General features: G+C 38.2%; 1 protein-coding gene across 2 annotated transcripts in view; it reads right to left on the bottom strand.

The window, feature by feature from the left end:
- Positions 1–531: 531 nt before the first annotated feature.
- The window catches only part of adarb1b (adenosine deaminase RNA specific B1b), a 157630-nt gene continuing 138193 nt past the window's right edge, over positions 532–19968 (bottom strand). For both annotated transcript variants that reach the window (XM_059343662.1, XM_059343661.1), the window contains 7 exons: positions 19590–19704; positions 18196–18364; positions 17945–18090; positions 17162–17330; positions 8995–9176; positions 5305–5483; positions 532–3611 (listed from right to left, as the gene is read on the bottom strand). In XM_059343662.1, the coding sequence (XP_059199645.1) occupies positions 3435–3611; positions 5305–5483; positions 8995–9176; positions 17162–17330; positions 17945–18090; positions 18196–18364; positions 19590–19704 (1137 nt within the window). In that variant the 3' untranslated portion in view covers positions 532–3434. The remainder of the gene's footprint in view (positions 3612–5304; positions 5484–8994; positions 9177–17161; positions 17331–17944; positions 18091–18195; positions 18365–19589; positions 19705–19968) is intronic.

Raw genomic sequence — 19968 nt, 5'->3', positions numbered from 1 at the left:
TTAGTTCTGTTTTGTAGTTATGTTATAGCGTCCTCAAAAATTGAAACATTTAAAAAGCGAAACTGAAGTTTATGCATTTGTTTTAAATAAAAGTAACATTGTTACATTTTTAAGACCTTTCAAATCGTATTTAAGACATTTTAAGAGAATTTTAAACATTTTAAGGTCCTAAATTCAAATTATTGGATTTTAGACGTTTTAGGACTTTTTAAGACCCCGTAGATACCGTGTTTTAATTGTGTCATAATTTTTCCACAAACCCCTAAAGACTGCAGAAGTAGGCCTACCCCCGGGAGTACAAGCATCCCCATATGTGTGTAAATTGTTATTTTTTCTCCATTCTTTGTAAAAGTTTTCTCTCTCTCTCTCTCTCTCTCACACACACACACACACACACACACAAACACAAACACACAAAACGTGTTCAGAAAGAATTTCAACCATGTGCAAAAGTAAACTAAGAACTCTTTTATTCTTTTTTGTTCATTTTATATATCTATCTTTAGCTGTTTTTTTTTTTTTCTACTCGAGTCCTTTAAAAGTTTGTCATCATGCTAGGTGCAGCTTCAGTGTTGGTAGTACATGCAAGGTTGTGGGTTTGTTTGTTGGTGGAGTTTTTCACACACTGGACAACTGTGGAAAGGGGAGAACAGAGAGCAGTGGCTCTGAAACCCAGAGTGAACAAACACCGACCACTCTAGAGTCACCACAAAAGAAAAAGGAAAGAAAAGAAAAAATCCACTGCAGACGCAGCTGCAGGGCGAGGAAGGGGCACTGACCATCATCGAGGATTCACAAAGGGTAAAGCGGAAGCAGTTCAGTTCTTGCTGTGATAGTTGCCATCCAATCCAGAAACGGGGACGGTTTTTTATCATGACATCATCAGTTGACATCTTTAGTGCAGTCAAAAGAACAAGAAAAAGAAGCAGGCAGTCTTTAGGGGAAAATATACAAAAAACTACAACAAAAACATCAGACAGCTTTGCAGAGAGATAATAGAACAAAGATTGGAGGGGCAGAGGGAAACTTCAGACTCCTGTTTGTGATGGGTGACATTAAAGGAGACATCAGGAGTATTGCTTGTGACTTTGGTCTGGGTCTATTTGTCAGGGGGGAGACTCTAGATCTTTCCATTTTCTGTGATCCAAATTTCAAAGTTTCTACCTTCAAATCAACTCAGGTAGATTCCCCTCTTTCCTGCTTCTCTAATACTGACTGAAATAGAAGTTAAAAAAAGGTACATATTTGACATCACATGTGCCAGCTTGAGGATGCCACTTTTAGCTGAGGCACCTTACAAGTGCATATATATTTTTTTTTTAAACATTGGTGGCTACAATGGGGATGAAGCCTGTTAACCCCGGCAGTGTTAGTGCCATGCTTTATGGTGCCCAGTGAGTCACAGAGAACCACTAATACTTAACATCTTCACAATCCCAGCAACAGGGAGAGTCCAAACAGTTGTTTTTTTATGATGGGATGAACTGATTGTACAGGGAACATTTTTATTGTTCCTTATATACAGAGGACTACTATACTGCAGCAATAATGATCGCAGGTCACAATATACACGTGGCCACTGACAGCTACAGATGCACTAAAGAAGCCTGACAATTTAATGTCCCCCATATTGAATGGAATACACAGTTTTTGTAGAAATCAAAAGTACATTATTCAGTGGATATACAAAACAGTAAATGATTGATTTTTTTTGTTTAAAAAAAGAAAGAAAGAAGGGGCAGAAACACACATGGATATCATCTTTGGTGAAGATTCCACAGAGTATGCTTAAAGACGTCTGAGCACACACATACTGTAGATTGCACACACATACATACATTTCCTACAGCTGGGAATAGGAACTGACTGCAATTACTTGGTCCTCATTTACAAATCGAAAGGACATTTATGCACTCAGGGTGTAAAGGTCGGATCACAAAGGTCTTCTCGAACTACTGACGTGTTTCTGTAGATGTAGAAGAGAGGACGACAAGAAGATGACATCACACTGTGATACATTTGGTTGTAATCTACTGGTAGAATTTAGCAGATATTAGCATACGAGTCTGTTCATCACCATACCTCTGTGTTTTCCAAATGTGGAGGGATGACGCCATGTTTTGCATTTCAGACTATCACTACAGAATGTGGCATCTAATGGATACACACTGTATGTGTCTCTACAGCACATAGACCATGCCTTCTATTAATAGTTCTGCTATCATGGATCCCTGCCACAAGGTGACATAGTTACAACATTTGAGAGGTCTGTTTATCACTATTTTCACTGCAGTATTATCCCCAATACTCAAATGCCCGATCTTTTACGAAACACAAACAAAAAAATGTCCTTGTCCCCCCCTCTCCCCAAAACAAAACAAACAATCACAAGAAATCTAGAAAATAGAGACAAAGATTCAAAGCTGCCTGTGGAGGAAGATGCTGGCATTCATTCAAAATCATTCACTGATGGGCGCACGCACAGGGCTCGCCACCTGTGTGTTTTCTGCTCTGTAGGCCTCCCAGTTCAGTTCCCATGCAAAGCCATGGCTTAGATCAAGGAAAAATACAACGTGCAGCACCTCCCAAAGCTTGTCCCAAGACCCAGGCGAGGGGAGGAAGTCGTACTGTTCAAGTATGAAATGACAGTGACATTAAAATAACTTACAAAACACAAATTAATGAACAAGACGTAAAAAATAAATCAACAAAAGTGTTATATAACGCCTGGCCTGTGTATTCTTTCCAGTCAGTGAATCAAACAGGGCCACAATATTTTGGAACATTTTCATCTTTAATACAGGGTCTAAGAACATGTAGTCTCATCTAAGGAACGGACCAAATAACACACATTAAATGTCATATAACTATTGTATGCTCTCTCTTTTCAGCACTAGATTTACATCCTGAAGTTTATGCATTTAAATTAAAGTCATAGTCATTCATTTTAGCAAGTAGGTGTTTTTCCCCAGGTCCATACACATTGGTTTTAATTCACAGAGATCCTGTGTTGCTAGGCTACATTTCACCCTAAACTGGCTACACTCAGTCGACCTAGAAAATAGACAAAACTGCATAATTTCAACTTCCACATCTACGGCATAAAAACATGGATTCCAGTTTTAAAAAGAGAAAACAAGCAGATGAAAGAAAAAACGCCATCTATTAAAAATCAAAATCAAAAGGACAGAAATCAATATAATGAGAAAAGACATGGTGAGGCTGAGGTCCTCTGAGGAATGAGAATGATGGACGGTTTGTGAAACTACGCACGTTCATTTCCACGAGTACAAAGTGCACGTGCGTGCTGACACATGGGACGGAGGTAAGTGTCTCTGTGGGCTGGTTGTTAGAAGGGGGGCTCTCTTGCTTTCAGGCCTGGGTCAAGGGGGGAAGGAGTGGGGGGTTTTAGGAATCCCTTGGTCCCTTGACTCTCAGGAGCAGAGGGTGAACTGGTCTTGCTCAATGGGCTTTTTGACCCAGGCCCCCAGGCCGGCCTTGTGGAAGGCCTTGATGAGTGCCTGCTTGGCAGAGTGGTACTCTGTGGCCGCCTGCTTGGCTTCATGGTAGGAGCTGGGCTTGAGCACCTTGATCCACAAGATAGATGAAAGCTGAAAGGCAGAGAGGAGGAGAGGTTAAAGAAAGTACACCTAAAGCTCATAACGCTGGCTGCAGCTCCGTCTAATCTCTCCACTGTATCTGTGTTACAAATGTTCAAGTTATACCGTAATGGTACTAATATTACCACCTTCATGCCTCCTCTAACCAGTCAGGTTATAGTTTACATCCATGTTTGTCCAGACTTATACTTACAGGTGCGTCTCAATAAATTAGAACATCATAGAAAAGTTTTTTTATGTTAGTAATTCAATTCAAAAATCCATTTTTTTCCATTACACTCAGAATGAAACATTTCATGTCTTAATTTATTTAATTTATTCTAATTCTAATGATTATGGCTTACATTTAATGAAGACCTAAAATTCAGTGTCCCAAAAAATTTGATTATTACAAAAGACCAATTTTAAAAAGTATGTTAATATGGAAATGTTGGCCTCTGAAAAGTTTGTCTTGAACTACTGGAAATGGGCTTTTCCATCATATTCTAATGTATTCAGATGCACCTGTATATAAACAAACTCGACTGCTCGTCATAAACATACATAAATGGTAAACGGAGAGCACTTATATATCGCTTTTACCCAAAGCGGTTTACACTACAGACTGCGCTCATTCACCCGTTCACACACACATTCATACTGGTGGCCGAGGCTACCAGGGCACACTGGTGCCACCTGCCACCATTGGGAACTCATTCATACACTGATGAAGGCAGCATCGGTGGGCTATTTGGGGTTCAGTATCTTGCCCAAGGACACTTCGACATGTAGGCTGCCATGGTCGGGGATTTTTAAATTCATTCTAAAGAGAGATTACTTTTTAAAAGCTCCTGCTCCTTTTTTGCCTGATGTACATCTTTTTATTTATTTTCAAAAGGGAGGCGTTTTACATGTACTTCTATTAAAAAAAATATTTCAAGCTCCATTTAATAAGTAATAAAGCATGTATTCAACAAAAATAATAACTTTTTTTTGTTATTTGTTATTTTTTAAATAATAATAATGATAAGAATAACAATGCAATCTGGTATACTGTAAAAGTACAATATTTTCTTTGTGCCAATTTTGAAGAAATGCCTTCAAAGTGTTTCTGAGATTTTATGTTTATAAAAATCTCTCAAATCTGATCAGCTCACCCTTGAGACCAGTGGACGGTTGTTCCAAATAAGAGCAACTTCCCTGCAGGTGTTCCTGTGACAGATCGACAACTCAAACACATAAAATCTCGCAGCTGTCACATGCACAGAGGCATGAAAATAAGAAAGTCAATCAGCAAAACTCTAATTGTAGGGTTACTATGTTAGCTTACACCTACAGTGTCAATTGCTGATGTTTATATTTGACCAATCAGATCTCTGTATGTTGTCTAGGAACAGTGGAGTTCATCATCCTGTCCCACAGTGATGCCCTACAGGTACCACAGCTCCTTTTCCTCAATCCAGCTTTTCGAGGGAGTACAACTGTAAACTTGAGGTTTCCTTCAAGCTGCTTAAAGTTACAGCTGATCACAGAGAAGCTCTTGCAAATTGTTGGGTTGTTATCGATCCAACAAACCCAGACGGGGTGATGAATCAGTGAAATGGGACCAAAACGACAGCAGCCCACACTGTTGAGAAACACGACTGGGTATAAAATGACTTTATAATATGGAGCGAAAGGCTTCAGTTGAGTGTGGAGGATCTACCTTGGAGTGTAGGCGCACCCAGCGGCTGTAGAGGGCGTGCTTGCAGAGACGTGAAGCGCGGCCCATGTCGTCTTTGCCTGTTGTTGCATTGATCACCTCCAGGGCCTGGTCACCCACCGTCCAGTTCACACTGAAGTTAGGTGCCTTGCCCGGCTGCCTGGCCTCTGCATTACTGATGCCTGACATCAAAAACAATGAGAGTGAGAGTCTGAGCAGCACACCAAGCAGAAAATATCACTGCGGTCCAAAGAAAAACAGGTATTTCATGTATACAGTCATGGAAAAAAAAAATTAAAACACCCTTGTTTTCTACAATTTCTTGTTCATTTTAATGCCTGGTACAACTAAGTGTACATTTGTTTGGACAAATATAATGATAACAACAAAACAAAAACTCATGAAAGCTGATATCTATGGTAGCTATTTTCCATGGTTTTCTTGATAATGATTTTAGTTATTATCAAGAAAACCATTGAAAAAATGGCTAGATATCAGCTCTTAAATCAAACTATTATGAGCTATTTTTGTTGTTATCATTATACTTGTCCAAACAAATGACCTTTAGTTTTACCAGACATTAAAATGACCATGAATTTGAAAAATACAATGGACAAAGACAATTTTACCATGACTGTATATATATATATATATATGTATATATATATATATATATATATATATATATATAATTTATTAGTTTTAAAAATTCTGCCACTTCTCAAGCTCAATAAACATGAGATTACTGTGAAAACGCATTGCTGCAATGTCAGAAAATACATTTTTGGAGTTTATCACAGGACAGCAACAATATCTTACAGCAGACTGAAATTAAATATTCCCTTGTCGCAGCACTGTCAACATTTCAAGAACCTTTTCCCAACATTGTGTGAAAAAATAAAATGTCTTCAAGCTTTCAAGCGGAAAAAGGACCGTAATAAGAGGATAAGATTTTCTTTCTCTGTCCTCCAAAGCTTCTGTGGGAGACCCACAGCAACTTAACCTCCTGCTACCCCACTGCAAGGATGTAATACACAATGGATGAGGTACAAAACCTAGCAACCCATTTTTTCAAATGACAGCAGCTCCCACCGCTCTAACAGCAAGTTTTTCCTTGCTTTTATTTTCTTTTGTGCTACTGAGTGGAGACAAAATACCCTCCACCCAGGGGACTATAGGTCAGAGGCTGCTTTCTTCCAGCACAGCACTGGGCACCAGCCTCCACTGTATCTGAAGCATAAATGGGAGATATATGGATGCCATAAATCCTGGTGTCTTGTTCTTTGTGTGTGTATGTGTGTGTGTGTGTGCATTAAGCTCCTTGGTTCCATTTGGCAGCACTTGTGGCAGAAGATGATTTAAAGGGGATGAAATCCTCAGCGCTCTAACGCCACAGCCCTTCACCGCTAAAAACTCTCTAAAGCGGAAAAGGTTAATAACCCCATACTATTATCTCCTTTACCCGACATTTATAGAGCAGCCAGGGGGAGGAGGAGTAGGGCGAGCTGCATATAGCTTTAGGTCCCGTCATAAGTTTGCCCCTTGTCACCTCATAGGATCAAAGAAAGTGACCACAGCATCACTCCACCTGTTTGATGTGTTTAAGTAACTCTTGTTGCTATGTGTTCTGTACTGTTGTGGTCAAGGACTGGGTAATGTTTAAAACAGGTGATTCCCTAAACCTGTCCCCTCCAGAAGACTGTCCAGTAACAGATTGGCAGTTGTAACTCAGTACTAGAGGTGGGGGGAAAAATTGATACAGCATAGTATCGAAATATTTTGCGTGGCAATATTATATCAATTAATGGGGGCCAAGTATAGATATTTATTGTTTTCCGTCAGCTGGCCGTAAAACTTTGCCGTTTTTGTTTTTTTCCGGAGGTGTGGTGGGCTCACTTTTAGGAACATACTGGAGATGCGTCAAACGTCAGGATATCGTGTCGGGAAGTTGTGAATATATAACGCTGCAAAGTTAGGCTATTTTTTGATGTTTCATGGTGATTTTCAAAGTGGTCATGTGACCTCTGACGTCATGCTATCTCAATGAAAATAGGCTCTCTGTATCAAAGCTATACAGAGCAGTGAAGCTTAAAGTTGAAGAAAGTTGTTCTTAAATGCTGCAATTGTTAAGAATTGTTAAGCTAATGTTGATGGCAGTTCTGGCAGCTCTGTGACGAATACTTGACACTGTGTGTCTACTATGCAATTAGAATACTTTGACAAGTCTTGGAGGTTTCACGTGTTACTCTCTTTAGCCATATAGTGCACACAGCTTGGTCCGTGTTGATAAGATCACCTTTATCATTGAGACTAAGCGAAAATACTCCAAAACAGGGGCAAAGTTATTTTTCTTCTTTTTTTTTTACTTGTTACTTGCTGTAACATTATCCCTGCCACTTACAGTTGCTATCTTTCTCATTTCTGTCTGTTCCACCAGCAGACACTGACCTCTGGTTGTGTTAATTACAGTACATCACTTTAATACAGCATCTCTGTATCAGGTTATTAGGAAGAGGAGCGTCTGTATTGTTGATGGGTTTTTATCTATGCTGCCCAAACTACAGTTAATCAATTAAAAATATTTGTTTACTTAGCAGCTTAGCTGTCTGTTGTCAATGTCTGCTGCAAGTGTACAGTGTTTGATATAGAGCTAGAGGACAAAATGACAGAGGACTTAATAAGAGTTAATATCTAAATATAATGCATTCAAAAATGTTTGGCAAATCAACCATTTCTCACAGGGAAATGTTACAAGGTATTGTTCTCCAAAATCCTCTGAACAACCACAAGGCAAAGACCAAATGCTTCATCTAAAAATGGAAACTCAGAAAAAAACAGAAAACAGCATGAGCCCTCGTCTATATGGCCTTTTTAAAAGGTCAAGCCAATGCTGAGAATTTACACAAAATGATAAAGCTATTCAAATTCCACAGGAACTAGGTAAATGTCAGCTCGGATCAAACAGAGGAGAAAAGCAATACCTGTCTCCCTGCTGTGGACTGACCAGTGAGCTGGATAAATATGTTTACTGCTTGGATTTACCATCCTACTCTCTGATATTTAGACAGATGGACTTTGACTGTCAAAGATTAACAAGGAGATCCTCTCAAAACACGACAACATGAACAAGATTGGGCTATTTCTTCGGCCTGAGGTCTTGTGTAGTTAAAATTTCAGCATCTTTCAGCAGAAATACGATCATATGAAAAATCAAGAGGGAAAGTTCTATAGAATTTGGCAGCCGCTTATTGATCATTTTAACTACAACACTGGCAAGTTTTAGAAGTGCTCTTAACCACTAGAAGGAGAGAACTTTTATTTAACCTTTTTTTAAATTTTTTTATTTACTTTGTATTTTATTTATTTAATTTTTAATTTCTGTCTTTGTTTTTTGTTTTTCTTCCCCGAACGTATATATGTCTGGGTATATTAATATATATAAGTACAATCTTGTTTCTTAAAGTAACCGCCTTTATCTGTTTTTTTCATACTGAGATATATTAGTTAATATAATTTAAACAACACTTATATGTGATTGCGTACGTGTAAATGTGTATCGTGGATGTGTGACTGTTATGTTTTATGTTCAAAATTAGAAAATGAATAAAGAGAGTTGAAAAAAAAAAGAAATATTTTATATTATTATATATATTAAAATTTCCCATTTTAATCCACATTAAAGCACACACTAACCACTGAGCAGAGGCCTGTTGAGGGTGAACTGCTGGGGCAGGTCCTCGATATCTGCGATGCGCTGGTACATGGCCCTGGAGAGGTGGTCAGCATGGTAAAGGCTGCCAAGGATGATGCTGGAGAAGTAGATTGGCTCTGTGAAGTAGCTCATCAAAGAGCCCTGGATGCCTACCACATTCCACCTGTGGAGAGAAAACACAAACAAGCACATTAGATAACCTGAAACTGGAGTTTATTTGTTGGAAATATGCTGTTTTAAATGTGATCCTGTGGTTTGCGCTTTACTGGCTTTAAGAGGCTACAGTTGGCTCCATGAATGGTATCACATGAAACTAGATAACCTCATGCATCCATTGGTACCAACCATGTCATGCTAGTTCCAAAGGGGTTCCTGACTTTTGATTTGTAGATATCTGAAAATAGGTTCTATCGGTACCCATTAATCTTTCCTTTACAGACATGCCCACTTTGTGCTGATCCCATGCGCTTTGGTGTTATTTTATGTGTTATTGTCACCTTTTCTAAAATGGTGTTTTGGAATATTTCTGCATACTGGGGCCCTTAAAGAGTCTTGGAACTGCATAAATTGGGTATGACTGGAAAGCTGAGACTTCAATGAGCCCATATGCATTCATGTGTGATGATGTTAGTCCCCATTGTAGTCATTTCACTGTAGTGACACCAGTTTTGACCATTAAGATAATCACAGCCTTTTAAAATGTAACAATCACAAGCTGGAGACCTAGAACATTAGCGGATATATAACTTTCCTAGTTATACCGACGATAAGGGTGTTTCTCTGCTGTTTCCCGAAAAGAAGTGCTCACCGTCCAATCACTAAAAACTGCAACTCTAAGAGAACTCAACAAATGATCGTAAGTTTTGTATTAAATCATAGCATGGATTTCTCTGTGGTTTTGTTGTGGTATTTAGAGATAATTTGTGTTGATTTTTATCAGTTCTTAAGTGGTCAAAAAGGTTAGGTGTAGCACCATAATAACAAATATATTATATAATCTCCCCTTTGCAGAGATGCCCACTTTATGCTGATACCATGCAGTTTAGGGCAGAAATCATGCCATCCTCAGGGCTGTAGGGCAAGTGTGTGATTTCCATCTATTCTAAATGGTTTGACATTTTCTGCATACTGGGTTCCTTAAACAGTCTTGGAACTGCATAAATTGGGTATGACTGGAAAGCTGTGACTTCAATGAGCCCAATTGTATTCATGCGTGATGATGTTAGTCACCATTGTAGTAATTTCACTGTAGTGACACCAGTTGTGACCTCTAGGATAATCACAGCCTTATGAAATGTACCTACTACAAACTAGAGACCTAGAACATCCAACAGATGTATGGCCCTAGTTATATTTACAATAAGGGGGTTTCTCAGCTGGTTCCAGAAATAAGTGCTCACCATCCAATCGCCAAAAATTACAATTCTTAGAGCACTATCAAAATGATCGTAAGTTTTCTATATCAAATCATAGCATGGAATTCTCTGTGGTTTAGTTGTGTAAATGTGGTATTTAGAAATAATCTGTGTTGAGTATTATCAGTTCTTAATTGGTCAAAAAAGTTAGGTTTAGCACCATAATAACAATAATATAATATGATCTCCCCTTTGCAGACATGCCCACTTTATGCTGATACAATGCAGTGTGGGGCAAAAAACAAGCCCAAGAGCATTCATGTCTTTCCTAGTTGTATTGACAATAAGGGAGTTCCTCCGCAGTTTCCAGAAAAAAAGTGCCTACCATCCAATTGCCAAAAATTCTCCAAATGATCTGACGTTTATAATATCATATAACAGCATGGATTTCTCCCTGTAGTTTCGTTGCGTTAATGTGGTATTTAGAGAGAATATTTGTTGATTTTTATGAGTTGTTAAGTGGCCAAAAGGGTTAAGTTTAGCATTGTAATAACAATAATATCAACCTCAAAATATACGTCCATGTGTTTAGCATTCAGTTATACAGTCGCATAAAAATAAATTACAGTCAAGCCAGCTGCATGACGTGCACCTTGATTGTATAGCAACCAGCTGTATTAGCTGCAATTATCAGCACACCATCTGTAATAATTATAATCAGTCTGTAATAATTGTAATCGTAGACTTCTGTATGGTCTGTATGACACACAGGAAAAGTATTACCATACTGTACAAAGTGGTACAAGCAAAAATATATGAGTACATAACCAGCCAATGCAATCCACCACACACAATCACCCACAATCCAACAGTTGTGTACACTCTGAGGTATCCAATTTCATTTCCTACAAACTTCTGTGTATTTCTATACTGTGTCATTAGCCATCTCTCCCCAGTCATTTTCCCATTGACATGCTCTGTGAAGCATCGCCAGACAGAGAGAGAGAGAGAGAGAGAGAGAGAGAGAGAGAGAGAGAGAGAGAGAGAGAGAGAGAGAGAGAGAGAGGTAGAAACAGACAAGTAAGAGGGATGGAGAGGGAGTGTAAGAGGTGGGGAGTCATAAGAGTGAGAGGAAGAGAGAAAAAAATGACAGAGGGGGGAGGAAAATGAGAGAGTAGACGAAGGGAGAGAGCAAAAGTTACACTGAGGTGAGAGATGTAGAGGCTGAGGTAAGAGTTCCTCTCTTCTCCCACAGTGTGGCATTCAGCCCTAAACCCAGTATGTCCTAAAACATAAATCCTTAAAAACATGTCACAAATAAAATAGATTTGTTTAAAACAAAAGGCTGAATAATTTCATAAAACCACTGGTTACTGCAGTTTTTACTCAACAAGGAGTAAATAGTGGGGTAAATGTTAGGGACTATTTTAAGCGGTGGATGAATGCAAATTTGGTGTATTACAGTAGTATGTATTTCCAGCAACATATGGAAACTTATTTCCAACTGTAAAATAAAATGAAATAAAATAAAATGAAATAAAAACTAAGCCTTGTGAAGATGTAAGTAATTATTGAAAAACTTAAAAAATATTGACTTAGTTTTTCAAAGTAATGAATCAGTTTTTCAAAATAACGACTTCGTTTTTTGAAGAGTAATGACATAATATCTAAAAAATAATGATGGTTTAAAAAAATGACTTCATATATCTCAATATAATCAGTTGGTTCCTCAAAATAATGACTTACTTTCTCCACATACTTACTCAATACTGAAAAATTCTGAGAAAAATTCTCAATATTTTGACTTGTGCCTAACACAGGTCTATGCACATTTTGAGAACATATCTCATTATTTTGAGATACAAAGCCATTATTTCCCCCAGGAGGTTTCTCAATATTATTACTTACAGGCCGTTTTTTTTCTGTGTAAGCTCATTGGAGGAAATTGGCTTCGATAGCAAATGAATGATGTATGCGACTTGTCTCCAAAAAAAGAGAGAAAGAATACAGTGTTCTTTGTAATGAAGAAACATGTTGCCGAGTTCAACAGTTTGGCTCAATTATGTCTTATAGTCTAATAGTATCTAGACCATCGGGCTCAGTGGCCCACAGGAAAATGAGGCTTTAGCTACCCCGGCAATAGTTAGTAGGATCAGATTATTGTCCGTTTTGTTCTTTTTGTTAGATTTGCTGATATTAAGAAAAGTACTGATTTATCCTTTAAGGGCCACCAAAATACACAAAACAAGACACTGACAGTGTGATGATGAGCTCTTTCATTCTCCTCTTTCACTTCAGGCAGACTGTTTGAGAGTGTGTGAAATTACCAACATGGACCCAGAACCATGAGAAATATGCAAGTGTAGGACCCCAGGCTACTCCAATACTATTGTCTCCATATGCAATATTGTCTGTGTGTGTGAGAGTGTGTTTGTGAAACAGAGGGAGGGCAAAATGAAATCTCTCAATGCATAGCTGCCAGCGGTAAAGCACACATTCAGCACAGTCAAACAGCTTCATGATATTGCTCTGAAACAAACACACATACATATTTTTCATCACAGAATGGTTACACAAATACACCTGAAAGTCTAAAAAGACACACAGTGTATGTTAAAGGAACCACAATTAAGCACACACACATTTGGAGTCATGTTTTTGGGGGCATTCAATTTCATTCCTGTCAAACATCTCTGTAGTTCTTTGTTGTGATCTTATGCAATATCATGCTCTGTGCATCCACACACACACACACACACACACACACACACACACACACACACACACACACACACACACACACACACACACACACACACACACACACACACACACACACACACACACACACACACACACACACACACACACACACACACACACACACACACACACACGAGAACAGGGTCAGAAGAAGTTTAAGACCCACGTAATCAGCTGTTAGAAATAGAAACAGGAGAAAACAGGACAAACAGAGAGAAATAAAGCCATAAGAACTTTGGCTGTTGCTAATATTCTCATTGAAATAGCACTAAGGCAGAGAACTGTTTGTTCTCCCTGATGCCATGGGGCTGGCTGGGCATGTAATCAAAGGAAAATGGGAGGAGAGAAAACATTTTGTAAAGAGGGAACATTATGGGCATCATCAAAATGTGCCAATCAGAGGCGGTATTAAATGGCAGCCCCGCGGTTCAAAATCACTCAAACAGGGAAGGAGCAGTTGGGCAGCAGGTCTCTCACCTGGCTAATAGCGGTATTATGAAAGGCCAGAATCCTTTCCTCACAATAGAGAGCAAATTTAATGACGCATTTCTGTAGGCCAACCTGGAAGCAGCAGCACTATGGTGTCTGTTGAGAATTCACCTATGGGATTTTTGCATTGGATTTCGGACCATGCTAGAAAATAAGCTCTGTGGCAAACACACGTTTCTGATGCGGCCAACGGAAGTAAAACGCTAACATTATGCTATCGCAAACTACTGCACGGCTGCATGACTTTAACGTAGGGTTGTCACGATACTAAGATTTTCAACTCGATACCGATACTCAGGAAAATATTCAATACTCAATACCATTTTCGATACCACAAGGATAAAAACAAAGACCCCAAAATTTAACAGAAATATTTTTAACAACAAGAAAAATGCAACATGTAAAAATTAACAGAACCACAGGTTAAATATTTATAATAAAAAACAGTTGTGCAAAAAGAAACTGCAACTATGATAACAAGTTTCAGGTCTGGGGTAATGCAAAAAATAAATAGATACAAAAAACAATAACAATTAGAACAATATTTTGAGGTTGTATGCTGTGCACAATATTAGGCAAGCTTGATAAGTCGACTTTTCTCTGCTTCATTCTGGGACTTCAAGAGAGAAAATAACACTTTTCATCGATACTTTTGAAAATGAGTATCGTATTCGGATACAACGTTTTAGTTTCGATACTTTTGACAACCCTACTTTAACGTCACAGCCGTTATCCTTAAGCTAACAAGCTAACCAGCAGTTTGACAAGCTAGCAAATCTGTAGCCTAATAAATACTTCATTTACATAATTTACAATCTACAAGAGTTAACAGAGCTCTGAAAAACAGGACTAGAGGCTGTGAGGCGGACCAATTAGAGAGTTCCTCTCCGTGTCCGACGAGATGATGTTTAATGTCCCTGACAACCACTGTCGTCTCATTTAGCCACTTGTTAGCAACCGGCTTTTGAGGTGGGGGCATTTACTAACGTATTTTGTCATACAACAAAACATGAACATCTCTTCAGCTAAGTAAAGTTTATTTGAGTGTACTATTAACATTTACTTTACTTAACCTTTTTACTGATGCAATCATTTTTAATAATACACTTTGTTCCAACTTTGTGTCATCCTGAAGTATATTTTAATTATGTTTTAAGTGCACTTGGATGTCATTCCAAGTTGTAATATGTTATGATTATGAAATCTTGATTGAATTATAAACAATAACAGTTACCTGAAATTGGATTAAAATTTGCTTTAAAAATTATGAATTATATTAAAAAGGGCAGTAGTAAAAAAGGATAATAAAAAAGCCAGTTACAATTAATTGTGTTCAGTGCATCTTTAGTAATACCAAATAATATACCATAATTATACTTTCAGTACTTGCATAAAAAATAGCACATTTTAAATAAAAGTGCACACGAAACACTGGTTATTAGGGGTGTTATGTTTCTCGAAATGAGTGATTCATTTGGACTCAGACAACAACAAACCACAGTGAACATGAAGGAAGAAGCTGATGAGACGCTTTGGTTGGCCCCGTGGATGATGGGACATTTAGTTACAAAAACGGATGGAAGCGTAAGAGTATTATAGTTTACAGAAGGTCTACCTACCTATAGGCTACCTGAATTTCTGAAATGTACTATATTTCTAAATTGTATTGCTACACTTAATGGCAAAAATTGCACTGGTCTGTTGGACTTGAACAAAAATAAACAATATTTTTGTTGCTTAAGCTTATGTATTCACTCAGTATTCAATGGTATACTAAATATCCATGTGAAAAAAATTACTTCTCACTGTTCTCTGGTCAAATATTTATATGCGATTAAAATGCAATTAATTTCGATTAATCAATTACAAAGCCTCTAATTAATAAGATTATTTTTTTTAATCGAGTCCCGGCCCTACTTTAAAAAGATCATGGCATCAAGTATAATATTTGTAGAACAATGAGACCACGTGGTCAGATTTAGCTGAAATCTGATTTTGATAGTTGAAATTAAAAGCAATTTTTTATTGGAAAAAGTGAAGTTGTTGCATCCTTATTAAGCTGTGTATACTCTTCTATCTAGTCGCCACATGTCCAGCTTCCAACCTATTTTGCCCTCTACTGACTTGGATCCTTCTACGTTGGACAACCACACAAAATCTGAATCGCTAGCAGCAAAAGGGCAACAAGACTTCTCGCACAGCGCAAACAGCATCCGCTACTCAGTGGACATCTCCCTCATCCAACACACTCTCAGCATTTAATCACTCTGTGCGTTCAGGCACGGTATTACCCTCCTGGACGGAGAAGGAAGGAGACGAGGAGGATGGAGGGAAAAGGGGGCTTGTGAGAAGAGTTATGGTGAAGTTTTATCGTTCATCACAAGGGAGGCACAGTGTTGCCTTGAACATGGACAGAGACTAAAGACGCTATGATGTGCCGGCAAAAAGGCCCCAGGGACAGAGGATCCATCAATTTCAACTGTCCCTGACACTCCCTGAAGAAAATGATAGACTTGGAATGACAAAGCGAGGATATAATGCAATTCATCCAGTGTGAGTAAATAAAAAAAGTATCATAAAACTAAAAGGGGAAATATTATTTAAGTATTAAATTACAACACGACAAAGGAACATATTTACCTGTAATACATGCAGTAAAATGTGCATTCTGCTTAATCTTTGTGCATTCTTACACATTTTTGCCTTTTTAATTTTCCTATTTGGCTGTGTAAATAGATATGGGATAATTTGGGCTGTTTTTTCAAATGTATTTTGGAAATTCAGCTTCAGCTCCAATAATAAGTCTAGAAAAAACTCTGTAGGCAGAATACAGACAACAGAGTCCAACAGAAGCTGCACAAGTTGCCCATTAAGTTGGAGTAAAATGTTTTTACCTCTTTCCATGAAGTTATTGTGAAAATGTGATTTATTCTTGACAGATAAAGTGTATATCTTCTCACAACTGTATTAAACAATCTCTTCCAAACATATCACAATGAAAACCACAATTAACAGGATTGTGTCTGAAAACAAATTATTCCAACTTTATGGGTGACTGTGTATTTGACTCAGCATTTGAAACAGGAAAAATAATTATTTCTTCCAATAACATTATGTAAACAAACTGGGATATAAAGGGTGGTGATCAGGACTTAAATTGTTTTTAAATTATTTAAACAGTAAAAGCAGAAAAAATATGAATATCTTATTTCATTGCATTTTTCTGATGCAGACATTCTTGTTTTCTAAGGAAACAAGAAGGGAGGTTTTTGAATGAATGCACAACGGTTGAAGAAATAATTAGACATTTTGGGAAATCAGCTTTTTTGCAGAGTTGCAGATTTGTGCATTGTGCATGTATTAATATAATCTAACTGTTGGCAATAAAAGTAAATAACATTTTTATCCACACTTTCATGACTTTCTGTGAAATAAGAAAAAACAGAGCAACAAAACAGCTGCTAGTAATCATAATATGAATCACAAATAAATGAATCTCATTTATAACTTACTTTTACACATTAGATTTGAACCAAATTACCTTGCGATCTTGTCACTGCAGGACATAGTGAGTAACCTCTCCCCCTGCAGCACCCCGTCCCAGGTCTGGATGGTGTTGCTGGACCTCACAGGGATGGTGCCCTCCCCCGACTCAATTTTGGTCCTTAACTGGCCCCGTGCTTTCCGGTTGGGATGTCTGTCTCCTTGGTCTGAGAGAAACAACACGAGAAAGGCTGAATAATAATAAAAAAAGAGATCCTTAAAAGCTTAAAACTGCCAAAAAAAATCCTGGACTAGTTGAAAAATGTGGATCCCTATCAGTGTCTGCAAAAAACCTTCCCAACATGAGAAAACAGAAGTTCCAAGAAAATAAAGATGGAAAAAATGGATTCCACAAAAGCATGACCTATTATTTATTATTATGTTATCAATGTTTTCTGCTGTTCCACCAGCAGGCGCCATCTATTCAGTGACTAATTGAATGTGGCTGTTTTCTATTCAGTCTGCCATGCGCAACGGAAAACACTTTGACAAGAGTAAGAGGGAGGTTAATCAGACAGACAGTGTGGGAGGCTGGGCGGGAGAAAGACTGATAGAGACAGACAGCGAATGACAAAAAGCTCTAATTACTAGAGCCTTGTTTAAAATGTGTCTGTAATGCGTATTTGGATTCGGAGTAAAATTCTAATTAAATGAAACCAAGCATAAGAGGGAAACCTACAGATTTAATTAAATAAAAAGACACTGTTGTTGAAACTGAAGATGGGAACAAATTAGAAACATGTCGGCCGAGCTGAGGAGGAGAGGCGGTGTGCGTCCGTACCTTCCACTCCGGCCTCGTGCGGAGAGAAGATCCTGGCGTCTCCGCAGGGCGAGGTGCTGATGTAGAGGTGGAACTGAACGTTGTCCTTTAACCTGTAGCCTCCCTTCTCACACGGCACGAATATCGACTTCTGGTGGTCGTCCTTGCTGTGGTTGTGAAGACGTAATTGGAATTAGGTGTTGGAAAGTGCAATCTAAATACATGTGATTAGATTATCAATACAACTAACCCTCCCGTCACCGTCCACTGACCTGAGGTAGAACTCCAGCTGGGTGTAGAGGTACCTGATGAGCGAGCGTCGGGCGATTATCTCAGCGTGGCAGTCGTTGAGAGCCAGGCCACGGTCGCTCATGTACTCACCGTTAATGCATTTGGTTCCTGTGGCGACACAGATTACCTGTGCTTCCTTCACATCTATCCCTTTGGGGGCAGAGAGAACAAAGACATATAAGTCAATAGGTACATGACCTTAAAGTACATACTGTGCCACTGGGCCAAATTTGGTTTTAAAGCCTTAACAAGAGTGTTATCATTAACAAGAGTTCCAGTGTAGCCCTCAAGTCCACGAAGGCGCCGGCCACTACTTCTTTGACATAAAAAAGAAGCAACGTCGAGCTTATTTTTTTTACGTTTTTCAATGCCAGTTTTTCTTTGATGATAATAGGGCAAGTAAAAGCAGAGATAAGGTCAAATATATTAAATATAAAAGTATATAACTACATATAATGCTCATTCAGTGGTGAAAGTAGTATTCAGATCCCTTACTTAAGTAAAAGTACTAATACCACACTGTGAAATTACTCCACTACAAGTAAAAGTCCTGTATTCAAAACTTACTGAAGTAAAAGTACAAAAGTGTCATCAAAAGTAAATTATGCAGATTGACCCCACTCAGATTGCTACATATGTTTGATTATTATTATTATTATTTTAGGATTTATCTTATTACATACTGTTATGTGATTTCATTTTATAAACATGCATACTCATTTCAAATCGATCATATTTTACATGTTAAATCTCGACCTGAAAAGGAGTAAAAAAAAAAAAATATATATTAAAATATTTTCCTCTAAAATGTAGTGAAGTAATGAAGTTACATATGTTGAAATGCTCAAGTAAAGTACAAGTACCTCAATTTGTACTTAAGTACAGCACTTGAGTAAATGTACTAAAATGTATATTCCACCACTGTCCTCATTTTACCTCTTATATGTTATATTTGCAACATTTAAAATGTTTTTTGAGCAGGATTCTGTGTTAAAAGTGAAAAACACAATTTTTAGAACCAAGACTTTATGTTTCTGTTGATCCAGTGAGTCAAAGTGAAAAATAATTATCAGGACATATAGGTGAGGTTGTGCTGAAAATTATATATTAACATGGCATGGTAAATATGTTTTAAGTGGCAGAATGGAAAGGACTCAAAAACAGACAAAATAGCCCAAAACTCCAAAGTCCAGCATGTGATAATGTTACTGCTATTTGTTTGATTTTGTTTAAAGATACTTTGTAACTTTTCTTTTTGGTCAGACAAAAATTATTATTCAAAGCAGAGTATGTAGCATGTCAAAAACAGGCCAATTTCTCTATGAAAAGAGAACATTTTCTCTTTTCACCAACCGTCTTTACCCTTCGTATCTACCTGTTGTCATGACGACTCCAGCTAGGACTTTCCGTCTTGCATGGGGGGAGGTGAAGTTCTCTGTCAGCTCACTGAACTTATCCACCACAAGGCGAGAGACTGCATCAGCCAGAACCTGGAATCACACACACACACACACACATTCACACACACCCACACACAACAAGGAGTAACACACATACATGCACACAGCCACACAAACGCAAGCTTGTGTCAGATATGTCAGTTTACAAAGCGCGTCTGATGTTATCCTCCCCTAGAGCACCATGTACCTGTCACAGCGCTCGCATTCAGCTCCAAACAAGCGTCAGAGCGTTGAAACGGCAACAAGTGAAACTGGGTTGACCCCCTGAGGTATACCTAACCCTCTTTCAAGCAA

The sequence above is a fragment of the Centropristis striata genome, chromosome 10, assembly GCF_030273125.1.
Source record: "Centropristis striata isolate RG_2023a ecotype Rhode Island chromosome 10, C.striata_1.0, whole genome shotgun sequence".
Classification (NCBI taxonomy): domain Eukaryota; kingdom Metazoa; phylum Chordata; class Actinopteri; order Perciformes; family Serranidae; genus Centropristis; species Centropristis striata.
This window is presented reverse-complemented; position numbering and strand designations above follow the sequence as displayed.